Below are 17,235 nucleotides of genomic sequence, written 5' to 3'. Positions count from 1 at the left end.
CGATTGGCATAAAGTCAGGTGTAATCAAAAGGGGCTCTTCTAACAAAACACATCAATCATGCCAACAACCCCAGGGGTTTTAGGAGCTCTACCTCAGCAACAGGGGACAAAGGCCAAATATAGTTTTCCTTTACGCCACACCAGACATGAGAAAACAGTTGCAATTTACTTCACAAATATAACACTTCACTTCATAACATATATATATATATAAAGAGCTCTTAGAAATGAAACCAAAAACTCAACAGAAAAGTAAGCAAAAGCATGAACAGTTCTCAGAAAAACATATACTACAGTCCTTGAACATTTGAAGATACACTTAACAACACTCATAACAAGAGAAATGCAAATTAAAACAAAGAGATGCCAGTTTCAAACTGGTGAAATTCACATACTTGTCAATATAGTCAGTTGGGGAGGCTGAGAGAAAACAGCTGTTCTGCATGGCTGGTGAGGCATATGCACTAGTTTATTAACTGTAGCAGAACTCATAATTGCAAAATATTTTAAATAACTTAAATAAATGCCTTCCATAGGAGACTAGTCAATCTAGTCAGAGTGAGTACTATGCAGCTGTAAAACAGAGCAAAGGTGATTGCTATACATTCAGACAGCCCACTTTCCAGGAAATACTGAGTAGGAAAGGAAAAAAGAGGCAAAAACAGTTTATATACTATACTGCCTTCTGGGTAAAACCAATAGCATGTATACACAGACTAATGCTGTAGAGAAAATGTAAATTTCTGATCAGAATTCCCAACTGGCCTTAACAGCATCCATTGTGTATATTAAGAGCCTGCCTTGCATAGTTATGAGAGTGGCAGGATGTTCAGCAGGGGCAGAGCAGCTGGTCAGTCCAAGGAGTACTGGCTCAGAGGAGGGATGGAGAGGAAACACCCCTTCTCTCCTCTCCTAAGTTCCTGGCATGTAACTAGTCAGACATTTGCCAGTCAGAGAACGGAAGCCAGGAGGGAGAACTAGGAGAGAATGGCAGCTGGCGGAGGTAAGCCATGGAGCCCCAGTGCTAGGAGGGAATCAAGCCCGTGCTGGGGAGGAGGAGGAGGGAGCAGTGCTGGAGCCAGGAAAGACTGACTTGTCTTTGCCGCTTGTACTCAGCCAGGTAACCACTATGAGAATAAATGTGGCATGAACCCCCTTTTAAAACCCCCAACTTTGTGTCCTTATCTTTATTTGGTTTCATCGAATTCATAAAGAACTTGCCCCAGGTGGGGAACTCATCCTCCCGGAGCAACAAATGACTATATTTGTGAAAAAAACAAAAAATAAACTAGAATAGATAAAATAGACTCATAAAAATGGGAATAGGGTGGAGAGGCTAGAGACTGCAGCAAGAAATATCTGACTATAATTTTTGGTACAGTTTGATTTCTGAACCATGTAAATACTTTTGAACCATTTACATACTAACAATCACAAAGAAAAAAACAAATCCTAAAACTGAACATAAACAGCAAAAAATGAACCTAACTTGTATCAGCATTAAAAAAATTATTTGAAAAATTGTGCCTTTGAACACAATACTCTAAATGCACGTCCTCAACAGGATATATTCTAAAGACAAACAGAACTACAAAGAAATCCTCAATTTTTAAAAATTTGTTGTTGGTAGTGATATTGATGTAGGAAATCTGAAACTGGTCTGTATGGCAGCTTTGATAAAGAGTTTTTACTGATGGTAGGAACAACATTTTCATTGTAGAAAAAGGAAATAGTGATATGAAAATGGGGACAGGTAAGAAACAAACCTGTTGTGTTATGATTTAAATAAGGATATCAGCATGAACTCATTACTGAATATGCACATTTCCTGGCTCTGTCCACAAAAGAGTGGGAAGCAATGATGCCTCAGTAACAATGGACACAGGTGGTGCTCAGTCAGACCCTGATTTCTAAACAATGTTCTCCACTGAAAGGAGGCAGGACTCCTAGGAGAAATGGCTGATTCCAGGTTTGGGACAGGAAAGAACAAGATGAGCCTGGAGCATCTGGAGGTCAAGGACGTAAATGCCCAAAGACTAAGAGAACCTCTAAGAATCTACGGGAACTGCAGTAATTTTTTTTTTTTAATGGAGGGTGTGAACTGATTGGTGGGACTCCAGAATACATCCACATCCTAATTCCTAGAATGTGTGAACATGACCTTACTTGGAAAATGGGTCTTTGCAGATGTAATGAAGGATCTTAAGACCAAAAGATCATCCTAGATTATCCAGCTGGGCCCTAAATTCAGTGACAAGTGTCCTTATAAGGGACACAGGGGAGATCTGACAGACTGAAGAGAAGCCATGGGGCCCACCCACAGAGAGAGACTGGAATGAGGGAGCCCCAAGCCCAGACATCTGGAGCCTTAAGGGAGGCTTCAGATGGAGAGCGGCCCTGCAGACACCTTGATTTCAGACTTCTGGCCTCTGCAACTATGAGAGAGTATGTTTCTCTTGTTTTAAAGCCACCTAGTTTCTGGCAATTTGTTACAGCTGCCACAGGAAACTAGTGAGGGAGAGGATGGGCAGTGAGTTCTTCTTTTCAGAAGAATACAATAAACACAGATGGCTTTGGAGAACTGGAAAATCCCCACTTTGAAATTCCCAACATAAAAACTGATCTAGGCAATTTGTCAGTGGATGCTAAATGCACTACTGGAGACAAGATATTCATAGTGGCTCCAAGAATCATTCCACCAATTGTATACTGAGAAATAGTACCTTTAATGAAGTGATGTGGTGGCCATCCCCTCCAGGCACCAGACTCACCATCAAAAGGGACAACCTCACAGCAGAGACCCTGCTGTGAGGCAATCATCTAGGACTATTACAAAAAATGTTTAGCTGAACTGAAACATAAGGAAACAATCAGATAAATCCAGAAGGTGGGATGTTTTTCCAGGACAACTGCCCTGGGCTTCTTCTGACAGGTAAATATCATGATATTTATGGCACAAGCCCAAATTCAAATATGGACTATATATTAGATGCTATTGTTTATGTTAGTTTTTAGACTGTGATAATGGTGATGAGATTATACAGAAGAATGCCTTTGGTCTTAGGAGGTATCCATTAAGGCTTTTAAAGGTAAAGTATTATTAGGTCTGCAACTTTCAAATATTTTTTTTTTAAGTATACATAAAAACAGAGAGCAAATGTAGAAAAAAAGAACTGGTAAATCCAGGCAGAGGATTATTTGGGTATTCACTGAATTATTCTTTAAATAGAACAGAATATAGGTATGGGAATTCTAAAAATAGAATGTTGAACTTCCAAAAACAGTTTCCAGGTTGCCCCTTCCAACCACCAAGGAGGGAAGGGAGGGAGATCCCCAGCCTCTTTTCAGTCCTCAGAACCACCTTTAGGATGCCCGAGTGGTTTCTTGTGCTTAGGGAAATCCAGAACCACCACCTCGAGTAGAGTAGACTTGTTCTCCTCTCTCGTCCCTGAGTCTGCTGGCCTCAGGATGGTGGATGACTCTCTGTGTCTCCTCCCTGGCAGCAGGCCAGCGAACGTTTACACAGTGAATTTATGAGAGCCACAGCCAGACACACCGGGGCTGATGAGATAAGGGCAAAGCTCCTCTAAGGAAAGCCCCAACTCGGGGAAATCTGAAGCCTGTTAGTAAAGACAAAGCTAACACATATTAGAAGTACTTTTATATTGTTCTCAGTGATTAATTTTGTGTCTTTTCAGTGGGATAACAGCAACAGGATAGAAAGCTACCACAGTACAATGTCATTACAACAGATACTCCCTAAACGACATGAATGGCACTAGGTATCACAACGTATGGCTCCTCAACTCCACTAAAATGTCAGAAAATAAGTTTCTCTTTTCTTCTTATTGCTCAAGATATAAGCAGGTTGGCAGTGAAAGAGGGAACAAAATGTTGAAGGAAGACAAAAAGACCATGTATGATAAACAATGGGATTAAAGACCCTGGGGCAGGCACTGGGAAAGGCCTTATACGCAGGAAGGGTGCAGAGTGGTCACACACAGCCATCTGGAAAGGCAGAGCCAAGGCAGCGCTAGGGCACGAGGTCTAACTTTCAAGCTGTCCACAGAGAAGTACAGCGGCCAGCTCCATTCCCCGCCCATGCAGAGGACACGTCCTTCCATCTCCGGGAAGGGTAGAGCAGGGGGTCTCAAGTTGGGCAGCATATGTCCAATGGGGACAATGACTGGTACGGCTCAGGACTGCAGCCTCATCCCCCATGGGCTCTTCAGGCAGGCAGCCAGGCCTGGAAGAGCCTTGTCCCCACAGCCAGAGGCTCTCCACCCCGAGTCCTCCAATCAAGCACGAGCAGACGACCCAGGGCCCCCAGAAAACAGAGGAAAGCCCTGCACAAGAAGGGAGAAGGGGCCCGGAGCAAAGGGCCTTCGGTGAGAAGAAAACTGAACACATAAAGCTACTATGAATAGAATACAACCATGAAATAAAGGCATTTTCCTAGTTCTTTAAAAATTAAGAAAACAAAAAGTGACTTATAAATAACAAAAATAAGAGGTTCAAGACGGCGGCGTGAGAGGTAAGGAGAACTCCTCCCAAAACCACATATAGTAGAAAATATAATTAATACAACCCTAAAACAGCTACAGGCTGCACCAGACTGCATACAGACATCACGATCAGAGCGGACCTCACGAAGCACGGTAACGTACAAAACCTTGACCCGTCAGGACCCGAGCCCTTCCCCCATCCCCACCTCATGGGCGGGGAGAAGAAAAACAGCGCGGGAAGGGGTTAGAAGCCTAGAACTGCTGAACACCCAGCTCTGGAGTTGCTTTGGAACACAAACCTACATTGCATGGTGCTCTAGAGGTTGGTGGGGATGGGCAGCTAGGACAGGCAGAGTGCTTGAGAGACTGAGATTCCAGCCATTTGTGGAGGACGGGATCCACATCCGGCTGCTCTGGAACAAAGGAAAGGCAGGCAGTCTGAGAGGCTTCCTAGCAGTGAGAGGGCTGCTAAGCGGGTGGGGTTTGCACGGAGCTTGCTATAAGGGAGAAGGGATAGGTGGAAAAGGCTGTCTGGGCATGCTCTGCCCAGCAGGTTGAGAACTTTGAGGAACTTCAGGTGTTCCATGCCCCTGGCTGGCTACTCAGCTCTGAGGCCCCACATTGTGACATGTAGCCTGCTGCGCATTCCTCCTAGCCTGCCAGCACTAGCCGGCAAACTGGCAGTCACTGCGCTAGTGTCATGCCAGCCAGAGGGAGGCCCCACCTACAACAGCTACAGACACAAAGCACAGAGGCTTACACCTCTGTGCTCGGCCTACTGCCTCTGATACTGGAGACAGGCAACGCACATGGGAGTCAGGAAACAGATCTTTCCTCCCCCCAGGGACGAGCACCATTCCCCTACAACTCCCCAACTCACTCTAGGGGCTGAGCAGCTCCAAAGACTAGAGCTTCTGAGTACTAGAAGGTACCACATAGAAATATGAAACATCAAAGGAACCTGGTTCAGACCAAAATCTCACAAACCCCAGAAAATGGGCCAAATGAAACTAAACTAACCAATCTTCCTGAAAGAGAGTTCAAAATAAAAATCATAAACACGTTCATGGAGGTACATAAAAATACTCAAGAACTCAGGAATAAATTTAAGACAGAGATTCAATCATGAAGAAATTCAATATCTGAAATGAAATATACAATGGAGCGATGTAAAAGCAGATTACATGTAGTAGAAGAGACGGTAAATGGAACAGAAATTAGAGAAGATGAATACAAAGAAGGTGAGGCACAGAAAGAGAAAAGAATCTCTATGAATGAAAGAATAGTGAGAGAACCGTGTGACCAATCCAGACGGAACAATATTCACATTATAGGGGTACCAGAAGAAGAAGAGAGAGAAAAAGGGATAGAAAGTATCATTGAGGACGTAATTGCTGAAAACGTCCCCAATCTGGGGAAGAAGGTAGTCTCTCAAGTCATGGAGGTGCACAGATCTCCAACACAAGGGACCGAAGGAAGACAACACTAAAACATACAATAATTAAAATGGCAAAGATTAAGAATAAAGACAGACTTTTAAAAGCAGCCAGAGAGAGAAATAAGATCACATACAAAGGAAAGCCCATCAGGCCAATGTCAGATTTCTCAATAGAAACCTTACAGGCCAGAAGGGAGTGGCATGATATATTTAATGCAATGAAGCAGAAGTGCCTCATGGAAGAATACTCTATTCAGCAAGGCTATCACTTAAATTGGAAGGAGGGATTAAACAATTTTCAGACAAGCAGAGCTGAGAGAATTTACCTCTGACAAACCACCTCTACAGTGCATTTTGGAGGGAATGCTATAGATGGAAAAGTTCGTAAGGCTATTATAGATGTCACCCAAGGGATAGACAAAGAGTACAGAATATGATATCTAACATATAAAGAATGGAGGAAGAAGAAAAAGGAGGGGAAAAAAAAGGACCTTTCAGTTGTCTTTGTAATAGCATATGAAGTGAGTGAAATTAGACTGCTAGATAGTAAGGGAACCCTTGAATCTTTGGTAACCATGAATCTAAAGCCTGCCATGGCAATAAGTACATACCTATTGATAATCACCCTAAATGTAAATGGTATGAGTGCACCAATCAAAATACATAGAGTCACTGAATGGATAAAAATACAAGACCCATCTATATGCTGCCTACAAGACACTCACTTCAATCCCAAAGACATAAACAGACTGAAAGTAAAGGGATAGAAAAAGATATTTCATGCAACTAATAGGGAGAGAAAAGCAGGAGATGCAATACTTGTATCAGACAAAATAGACGTCAAAACCAAGAAAGTCACAAGAGACAAAGAAGGACATTACATAACGATAAAAGAGTCAGTCCAACAAGAGGATATGACTATTATCAATATATATGTGCCCAACGCAGGATCACCTACATATGTGAAACAAATACTAAAAGAATTAAAGGGGGAAATAGAATGTACTGCATTCATTATAGGAGACTTCAACACACCGCTCACTCAAAAAGACAGAGGAACCAGACAGAAAATAAGTAAGGAGACAGAGGCACTGAACAACGCATTAGAACAAATGGACCTAACGGACATCTACAGAACACACCATCCAAAAGCAACACGATACACATTCTTCTCAGGTGCACATGGAACATTTTCAAGAATAGATCATATACTAGGGCACAAAAAGAGCCTCAGTAAATTAAAAAAGATTGAAATTGTACCAACCAGCTTCTCAGACCACAAAAGTACGAAACTAGAAAAAAATTACAAAAAGAAAACGAAAAAGCCCACAAACACATGGAGGCTTAATAACATGCTCCTAAATAATCAATGCATGAATGGCCCAATAAAAGGAGAGATCAAGCAATATATGTAGACAAATGACAACAATAATTCGACATCATTAAAATCTGTGGGACACAGTGAAGGCCACGCTTAGAGGGAAGTATATTGCAATACAGGCCTACCTCAGGAAAAAAGAACAATCCCAAATGAACAGTCTAAACTCACAATTAATGAAACTAGGAAAGGAAGAACAAATGAGGCCCAAAGTCAGTAGAAAGGAGGGACATAATAAAGATTAAAGCAGAAATATATAAAATTGAGAAAAATAAGACAATAGTAAGAATCAATGAAAGCAGGAGATGGTTCTTTGAGAAAATAAACAAAATAGATAAACCCATAGCCAGACTTATCAAGAAAAAAAGAGTTTACACACATTAACAGAATCAGAAATGAGAAAGGAAAAATCACTACAGGCACCATAGAAATACAAAGAATTATTAGGGAATACTATGAAAAATTATATGCTAACAAACTGGATAACCTAGAAGAAATGGACAACTTTCTAGAAAAATACAACCTTCCAAGGCTGATGCAGGAAGAAACAGAAAATCTGAATAGACCAATTACCAACAATGAAATTGAACTGGTAATTAAAAAACTGCCTAAGAACAAAAGTCCCATCCCAGGCAGTTTCACTGCTGAATTTTATCAAACATTTAGTGAAGCCCTAATACCCATCCTCCTTAAAGTTTTCCAAAAAGTAGAAGAGGGAATACTTCCAAACTCATTCTACGAGGCCAACATCACTGTATACCAAAACCAAGCAAAGACACCACAAAAAAAGAAAATTACAGACCAATATCCCTGATGAACATAGATGCAAAAATACTCAACAAAATATTAGCAAACCAAATTCAAAAATACATTAAAAAGATCACCCATCATGATCAAGTAGGATTTATTCCAGGGATGCAAGGATGGTACAGCATTAGAAAATCCATCAACATCATCCACCACATCAACCAAAAGAAGGACAAAAACCACATGATCATCTCCATAGATGCTGAAAAAGCATTCCACAACATTCAACATCCATTTATGATAAAAACTCTCAACAAAATGGCTATAGAGGGCAAGTACCTCAACATAATAAAGGCCATATATGACAAACCCATAGCCAACATTATACTTAACAGCAAGAAGCTGAAAGCTTTTCCTGTAAAATTGGGAATAAGGCAAGGATGCCCACTCTTCCACCTTCTATTCAACATAGTTCTGGAGGTCCTCGCCACAGGAGAAAAGGCATCCAGATTGGGAAGGAAGTAGTCAAACTGTCACTGTTTGCAGATGACATGATATTGTACATTTAAAACCCTAAAGAATCCACTCCAAAACTACTAGAACTAATATCTGAATTCAGCAAAGTTGCAGGATACAAAATTAATACACAGAAATCTGTTGCTTTCTTATACATTAACGATGAACTAGCAGAAAGAGAAATCAGGAAAACTATTCCATTCACAATTACATTAAAAAGGATCAAATACCTAGGAATAAACCTAATCAAGGAAGTGAAAGATCTATACTCTGAAAAACTACAAGACAATCATGAGGGATATTAAAGAAGATACCAATAAATGGAAACACATCCCATGCTCATGGATAGGAAGAATTAATATTGTCAAAATGACCATTCTGCCTAAAGCCGTCTACAGATTCAATGCAATCCCTATCAAAATTCAACAGCATTCTTCAATGAACTAGAGCAAATAGTACTAAACTTCATATGGAACCACAAAAGACCCCGAATAGCCAAAGCAATCCTGAGTAGGAAGAATAAAGTGGGGGGAATTACACTCCCTGACGTCAAGCTCTACTACAAGCCACCATAATCAAGACAATTTGGTACTGGCACAAGAACAGACCCATAGACTGACAGAACAGACTAGAGAGCCCAGATATAAACCCAAGCATATATGGTCAATTAATATACGATAAAGAAGCCATGGATATACAATGGGGAAATGACAGACTCTTCAACAGCTGGTGTTGGCAAAACTGGACAGCTACATGGAAGAGAATGAAACTGGATTATTGTCTAACTTCATACACAAAACTAAACTCAAAATGGATCAAAGACCTGAATGTAAGTCATGAAACCATAAAACTCTTAGAAAAAAACATAGGCAAAAATCTATTTGACATAAACATGAGCAACTTCTTCATGAACATATCTCCCCAGGCATGGGAAACAAAAGCAAAGATGAACAAGTGGGACTATATCAAGCTAAAAGGCTTCTGTACAGCAAAGGACATCATCAATAGAACAAAAAGGTATCCTACAGTATGGGAGAATATATTCATAAATGACATATCCGCTAAGGGGTTGACATCCAAAATATATAAACAGCTCACACACCTCAACAAACAAAAAGCAAATAATCCAATAAAAAAATGGTCAGAGGATCTGAACAGACAGTTCTCCAAAGAAGAAATTCAGATGGCCAACAGGCACATGATGTTCCACATCGCTAATCATCAGAGAAATGCAAATTAAAACCACAATGAGATATCACCTCACACCAGTTAGGATGGCCACCATCCAAAAGACAAACAACAACAAATGTTGGTGAGGATGTGGAGAAAGGGGAACCCTACTACACTGCTGGTGGGAATGTAAATTAGTTCAACCTTTGTGGAAAGCAGTAAGGAGGTTCCTCAAAAAACTAAAAGTAGAAATACTGTTGGATCCAGGAATTTCACTCCTAGGAATTCACCCTAAGACTCTCAAAAAGGAGCCCAATCGCAAAAAAGACATATGCACCCCTATGTTTATTGCTGCACTATTTACAATAGCCAAGATATGGAAGCAACCTAAGTGTCCATCAGTAGATGGATAAAGAAGAGGTGGTACATATACATAATGGAATATTATTCAGCTATAAGAAGAAAACAAATCCTACCATTTGCAACAACATGGATGGGGCTAGAGTGTATTATGTTCAGTGAAATAAGCCAGGCAGAGAAAGACAAGTATCAAATGATTTCACTTATCTGTGGAGTATAAGAACAAAGAAAAGAACTGAAGGAACATAGCAGCAGCAGACTCACAGAACCCAAGAATGGACTAACAGTTACCAAAGGGAAAGGGACTGGAGAGGAATGCTGGGAAGGGAGGGATAAGGGGGAAAAAAGAAGCATTACGATTAGCACACATAATGTAGTGGGGGCAGGGGGACATGGGGAGGCAGTATAACACAAAGACAGGTAGTGATTCTACAGCATCTTACTACGCTGATAGACAGTGACTATAATGGGGTATATGTAGTGGGGACTTGATATATAGGGAGAGTCTAGTAACCATAATGTTGCTCATATAATTATACATTAACAATACCAAAATAAAAATATAATAAATAAAAATAAAATGTAAGAAAATCACTAGAAGTGTTAGAGTACAAAGGTGATGTTTCCAGCAAGTAGAGTGAAACTTTAAAAAGAGGAGAAAATAGAAAATAAAAGGACTAGACCAGGCAGTTCTACAGTAGCTTAATATTCCAGAAAGAGAAGACAGAAAATAGAAAGGAGATAACCAAAGAGTAATTTAAGAAAATTCCCAGAACCAAAGCCTAAGAGTTCCTGGGTCACAAGGGCTCAGAGGATCCAGCGCACAGCAGCAATGCTTCCAGGGCAAGCTGTGTGGATCTAGATGGAGATGGGCAGTTAGGCCAGGCTCTCTTAAACCGGCAACAAGCAACTGGAAGCTCTCAGGGGCTGACAAGAAGAGAGATACATTCCTCAGGATGATTTCACTCTGAGGGCGTTGGGGCGGGGGGTCTGCACTGAGGCCTTCATCTTGAACAACATAATTTATCAAACCAGATAGGAAGAAACTTATATTCACGGCTAAATGCTGGGCGCAGAAGTGAAGCTGGGCACCGAAGTGAAGCTGGGTACCCTTCTCAGCTGCTGGGCACATGATTATGAGGCAACCAAGCTCCAGAAGTGAACTAAGACTGAACAGAGAGCTAGACATGTGGTTGAACAGTGGCCCTTGTGCAAGAAGATCCCACAGTCTTACAGAAAGAAAATGCAAGTCCCCCAAAAAAGGGACGGCTTCAAACTCCTCCTCAACACTAGAAGCCAGAAGGCATTGGAACAATGCCCAAGAAATTCTGAAGGAAGCTTTTTCTAGAACTGTACATTATCAATCAATTAAATGGGAAGACAGACACTTAAAAACAAAGCCTCAAAATTCTCCTCCCGTGCCCATCCAAGCTCACTGAAGTGTGAAATCAGGAGAGAGGAGAGCTTTGACGGGCAGAGCAGCCAAAGGGTCTGGGGTCATCTTCAGGAAGACTCCCCACAGGGGTCCTGATGCTTCCCAGCATCTTGAGGAAAGATGCAGATAACCAACAAAACATCTAGAGTTGAATCAGAAATAGCACATAAAAGCAAAGTAAAACAAAAACAAGCCAATTATCAGCTGCTGGGAAAAAAAAAGTCACATACAACACAACCTACTAGGAATAGGAATAGCATTTAGTCATACATATAAATATTAAATGTTGATATCCTCACAATTACACATCTCTGTGGGAGATGAGGAAGAAAAGAAAGCAAATAAACAATTATGTTCCAAAGAAGAGAATCATAATACCTGTTAATGAAAAACCAAGAACATGAGATTCTATGGCACAAAGCCAAACGCCAAACAACTGACAAAGAGGATTAAGTGCTGCCTATAGGTAGATGGAAATAGTGTCAGGGGACCTATTTTGCCTAACAAACCCAGCAGACTGCTATTTGACTTCTGAAACTACACACGTCAAGCTGAGTCTCTGCCTGGTAGGCTGGCATACTTGTCAACCAACCAGACCTTACAGCTCTTCCAGTGCGCTCATAGCACTCATTTAAGTGCTACAGAGGCTGAAACACTTAAGACATAATCCCTGTCCTCAAGGATTGGTAATTTCATTGACAAGAAAACATATGTACAGAAAAGAACTCAAGGGCAATGCAAGCTGGCATATGCTCCCCTGGGCATGACACAGACCAGTTATGTGATGGCGGAAAGGGAGACAGGACCAAGCAGGCAAAAACAATTGTGAGACAGATGTAAGAGGTGGAATGAGAAGGAGCAGCAGAACTTGAGAGGAATAGAGAGAGCATTTCTAGACTGGCTAATAGTGAGGTGTGTGATTTGGGAGTATGGACAGTTTTCTTACATGGGGAGAGATTTTACTCCAAACAGGCAGAGCAAGATTGTTAATAAGGAAAAGCAGAGACTAGAAATCACAGGCACCCTGCTGACCTCCATTTCCAGTGTCCTCAAGACAGGAGCCCTGTAACGATTTTCCTGCAGAGTGTCTCCAATTTACCATCCCTGCTTATCCTTAACTCTGCCTCCAGCCTACTCTTAACCCCCTCAGAACTGAAATCACCCTCTTCATGACCTGGCACAAGGCCTCTCCCAGCCCTGCCTGCTCTGCCTTCCTTGGGCAGCCTCATCACTGCCCTTCATCTTCACACTCCAATGACACACTACCCTTCTCTGCATTCCTAGAACACTCACTGCACTTGGTTGCCACAGGGCCTCTGCACATGCTGTTCCTTCTAGAACACATTCCCTCTTCTATTCTCAGCTCAAGCCTCAATTCCTCCTGCCCAATTGCTCTAATGCAGGGGCCCAGTCATAAGCTCTCACGCATTCCTTTCCTTCATTCCAGTTTGTAATTTAACCCTCATTTGGATGATTATCTAAGTCATAACCACCTCATCTTCTAGGCCAGTGGTCCTCAAAGTGGGGCTCCCAGACCAGTCAACAGCTTCCCGGGTGAAGCTGTTAGAAATGCAAATTGCCAGGACACACCCCAGACCTACTGAATCAGAAACTTGAGGTGGGAGGCAGCAATATGTTTTGAAAACGCTCCAGGTGATCTGATGCACATTCTTTAAGAAACACTGCCCTAGACTCTACAACAGAACAGCCCAGGTGTCTGCACTTCTTGGGGTCTGGGCACCAAGCAGGCAACAGACAACAGGACTCAGCAGGATTTCCTGATCAAATGAATGAGCAACTTCCTGTGGCTCCCCAGATCCCCTACCTTATCATCCTTAACCCTTCTAACTTTAGCAGCCCCCATAATCAACACTACACCTGCTGCAGGCCTAGGTTCTAGCCCCTGCCTTTGTGAATTCTGAACTTAGCTCTTTATAGGTTATCATTTGTGTGATCATCTGTAACTTCCTAATTTCTCTTGGCCTTAATTTCCTGACCTCTAGAATGGGGATATAGTATCTATTTCCTATTGTTGAAATAATTAAATGAGGCAGTGAGAGAGACTCATGCCTGCACATATATGGAAAGCATTCAGCAAATTTAGGTATATTATTGTTTTAACAATAATCATGCAATTTCAAATGGTCTTTCCCAGGGTCTAGGCTTTCTTACTCAAGACTGACTACACACACACTTGAGACTAGCTTTTCCTAGCTTGCGAACTACTCACATCTAACACCCATCCCTGGCCTGAAACCTTGCGTAGCAACCAGGAGCCCTGCTGGAGCTTCCTCAGCTCCACCTCCTGGAACAGCTGGGCTGTACTAGACAGGCTGGGTCTTAATCACACATGTCTTCCTAGAGCTGACCTAGTCCCTCTCCCAAGTCCCCCTCTCAACCGGTTAGCAGGTGGTTTCATTTCAGTTTGTGTCTGTCTGGTGGCTTAGATTCAAACGAAGCTCACGCTGGGAGCTATTTCTAATCCAGTTTTGGTACTTCGTAAAGTATTAATAGAAGCAATTAAAATATATTCCCATGGAACAGATCTTTAAAAAAGGAACTAAAGGGCGGTTTCTGCCTCTAAGAAGACACAGGGTGCACCACCTGCCTGCCAAGTGCCCCTCCAGCCTCTCTGGCGGTGGTGGGGTAATGACAGTGCGGGAGTCCCGCGCGCCAAACCTGGGCGCGGCCGCGGGCCGGGGGGCAAGCAGCGCTTGGCTCCCCAAGAGTTAAATGCTGAGTAATTTTCCTGCGGAGCAAACAGTCGTAGCGGGGACTCTGCCAACGGCAACAGTATTTTTATCCCACTTCACCAGCTCGGCAGAGCGGCCGCGGGCGCCCCCAGGGTGTCCCCGCGGCACGCTCCGATCGCCCGCGGACCGTCGCCGGCTCCCGTGCGACGTGGACACCAGTATCACGCGCCGGGGCGGGGGCGGGCGGGAGCCGGGTCGGCCGAGGACAGCGCCGCGCCCCGAGGCAGGGGCCCCTCCGAGGCCGCCCAGTCTTCTTTAGGCCTAAGCGGTCACTGTCCGTGTCCAACTTGGCCGGCTGCTCCGCTGCAGGAGCCCAGCAGGGAAAGCGGCCCGCAGCCCGGAGAGCGCAGAGCAGGAGGTGCAGGTCCTGCCCGGGGCGGGGAGGTCCGCCCAGGGGCCGTGCCCGGCCAGCCACCCCAGCCGCGCCGCCGTGGCCCCGGGAATGAATGGGGCTCCCCCGCCGGCGCGGGCGCGCACTCACAGGCGACATAGGCGAGCAGCGCGAGGCCCAGCAGCAGCTTCATCCTCCTGCGGTTGACGGCAGACACGAGGCGCAGCAGCGCCTTGCTCACCATCCCCGGCAGCCGCGCCGGTCCGGTGCCCTGCCGCGCGGGGCCCGCCTGCTTCACAATGCGCGGCGGCGGCCGCCCGGGGAAGACCCGCCCCCTCCCCGCGCACCCCGCCCCCGCGCGCCGGGCTTCCTGCCGGAAGAGCCACTGCGCACGCGCCGCCCCTCCCCGCCTCCGCCTCTCCCTCCGACGCACCGCCCCTTCCCCGCCTCTCGCTGCAGGCGCAATTGCAGACGCAAGCACTAAGGTTTCGGAGAATATGGCTGGGAGGTGGGGGCTGGCCGGGAACGACGCATGCGCGGCGCGACGTGTTTTTTCCAAAGTGGTGTCAGGGCTGTGGACGCGAAGCGTTTCTCCAATTGCGGCCGCGGTCGCCGGGTTTCCGAGCCCAGCCCAGTGGGTGGCACGCGGTGGGCTCCCATGTTGATATGAAAAGAAATATTTATGCTAAATTTAGCCCTGTCTTAGAAGTTCTTTGGCCGCCTCGCTCAAAAAGTGAACTAGTTCTCTGGGCTATGTTGGCTTCTTTAGTAACGATCGCCGCAGCGAAATACCAATGCACCAAACATTGCTAACGTCAAATTCCGATGCCTCTTTCTCTCTACTGTGATCGACTGGGATGTCTTTCTTTTCAAAACAAAGTTTGTCGTCATTATTAAAAATATAATGCTTGTAGTATTAAAGTTAGGAAAACCAGGAAGAGAATGAAATTGCTTTGTCTTTACCTAGAGAAAAACACTGAAGATGTCACCATGTGTTTCATTCCCATCTTTTTCTTGAGTGTATATATTTTAACATAGTATGGTGGTGAACTGTGGCGGTGTACGGATTGCATGTGCTGAAACTGAATTCATTTCTTCAATAAGCATTTACTGAATGACTACTACTAGCAAGGAGGTGTATCAGACCATACGCAAATAGGAGCTTATCGGATCCACGCGAAGGCTGGCCCAGGCAGAGAAAGAAAGATGGTACACAAAGGTCTGTAAAATGGCAAGGCAAGAGAGACGCCGGAAAGTGTTGGGGAGCTACAGGCTTAATGTGCCGCTGAGGAAATCAGAGCAGCCAGCAGTGTCTTTGACCTCTTGGAACGCCAGGCCCTTTTGCTAAACTTAACAATCCAGTACTTTTCTTTAGCTTTATTGGGAACCTCCAAGAAAAATAAGCAACTAGCAACAAATCGAAACAGTAATGTACTTTTCATACTACGTAATACAAATGCTAAGATTCTGCAATTCTAATACAACCTTCCTCATCCCAGATTTCCCCGTTAACGGGTGGAGAATCACTGAACGGGGAGGAAATATGAGCAGTTTGCTAAAGCAAGAGCCACCCTGTTATCACCGCTGGTCACAGCTGGAGAGGCCTCCTTTCAAGAAGCCCAGCCCCAGTCTCTGAAGTATCCAAGAAGGCTGGCAGGGAACACCTCCTTAGGAGGCCCAGAGAACACTGCTGGAGGAGCCAGAAGCCTGGGGTTCCAGAGTCCACTTGTCTGGAATAAACTGCATTTTGTCTGAGACTTCATTTACTTACTGTTCACAGTTTGAGTTTAGGTTAGAGCTATGATTTTTGCAGCAAGGTGTCTAGAGCAGGTAGGGCTCTGAGCTCCTCCAATTCAGATTCCATGGTTTTTAGATTAAAGGTGAGGAACAGAGATGTCAGAAAAGATTTTGTTGACACTTGCCCTACCAACAGAAATCAGATTGAAGCCGTAAGCAGATTTCAAGCATATTGCATTGCAGGCAGGGTTTAGTTGATAGGTATCTTACCAATTGTGAAATACATGCCATTTCTGTGCAAAACTCCTTAAAACCCCGGATTCCTAGTGGAGCGAGTGTGCTTCCCACCGTCATACACTGTTGCTGACTTCTGCCCCACTGGGTAAAGTATATGGAAATACCATTAGCAGCCACAGTTAAAGTAACTGCTGCTATCATTATTATTACCACCCAGAAGGCTGCTGGTGCCCAGGACCCTGATTTACAGCGTAAGGAAAGCCAGAATTGGTGTGGGGAGTAAGCAGTAGTAAGTGTTGTGCCCAGTGAAGGTGAGAAGACCTGAGGGGAAGGATGTGCCAGATAGGCTCTCCAGGCTCACTAGGGAAACCAGGGGCTTAGTAGGTCCCTTTCCTGAGCCCCTGGCTTCCCTTCCCTTCTCTTTTCTTCAAGCCCAGCTGGTCTGGGCTCACATCCTCAACTTCTTTGCCCTTGCTATCAACCACTTCTTTTTTTCAGTGGACATGTTAATATTTTTGAGCAATTACTAGTTAAAAAGGGAAATCTCAAAATGAATTGTAGTATGGTCCTCTCCTCAAGTGTTGAAAGCCAAAGAAGGGTAGGAAAGTGACACTGATTAGACTTCTAC

General features: G+C 44.0%; 1 protein-coding gene across 8 annotated transcripts in view; it reads right to left on the bottom strand.

The window, feature by feature from the left end:
• Positions 1-14,967, bottom strand: part of UXS1 (UDP-glucuronate decarboxylase 1) — a 128,822-nt gene extending 113,855 nt beyond the window's left edge. For 3 of the 8 annotated variants that reach the window (XM_073238841.1, XM_037015544.2, XM_037015545.2), the window contains exon 1: positions 14,784-14,966. In XM_073238841.1, the coding sequence (XP_073094942.1) occupies positions 14,784-14,877 (94 nt within the window). In that variant the 5' untranslated portion in view covers positions 14,878-14,966. Of the gene's footprint in view, positions 1-14,783 lie in introns of all 8 variants that reach the window. The other 5 variants (XM_073238825.1, XM_037015542.2, XM_073238828.1 and 2 more) reach the window with 3 other exon arrangements.
• Between the last annotated feature and the right edge of the window lie 2,268 nt (positions 14,968-17,235).

The sequence above is a fragment of the Manis javanica genome, chromosome 1 (assembly GCF_040802235.1).
Source record: "Manis javanica isolate MJ-LG chromosome 1, MJ_LKY, whole genome shotgun sequence".
NCBI lineage: Eukaryota > Metazoa > Chordata > Mammalia > Pholidota > Manidae > Manis > Manis javanica.
This window is presented reverse-complemented; position numbering and strand designations above follow the sequence as displayed.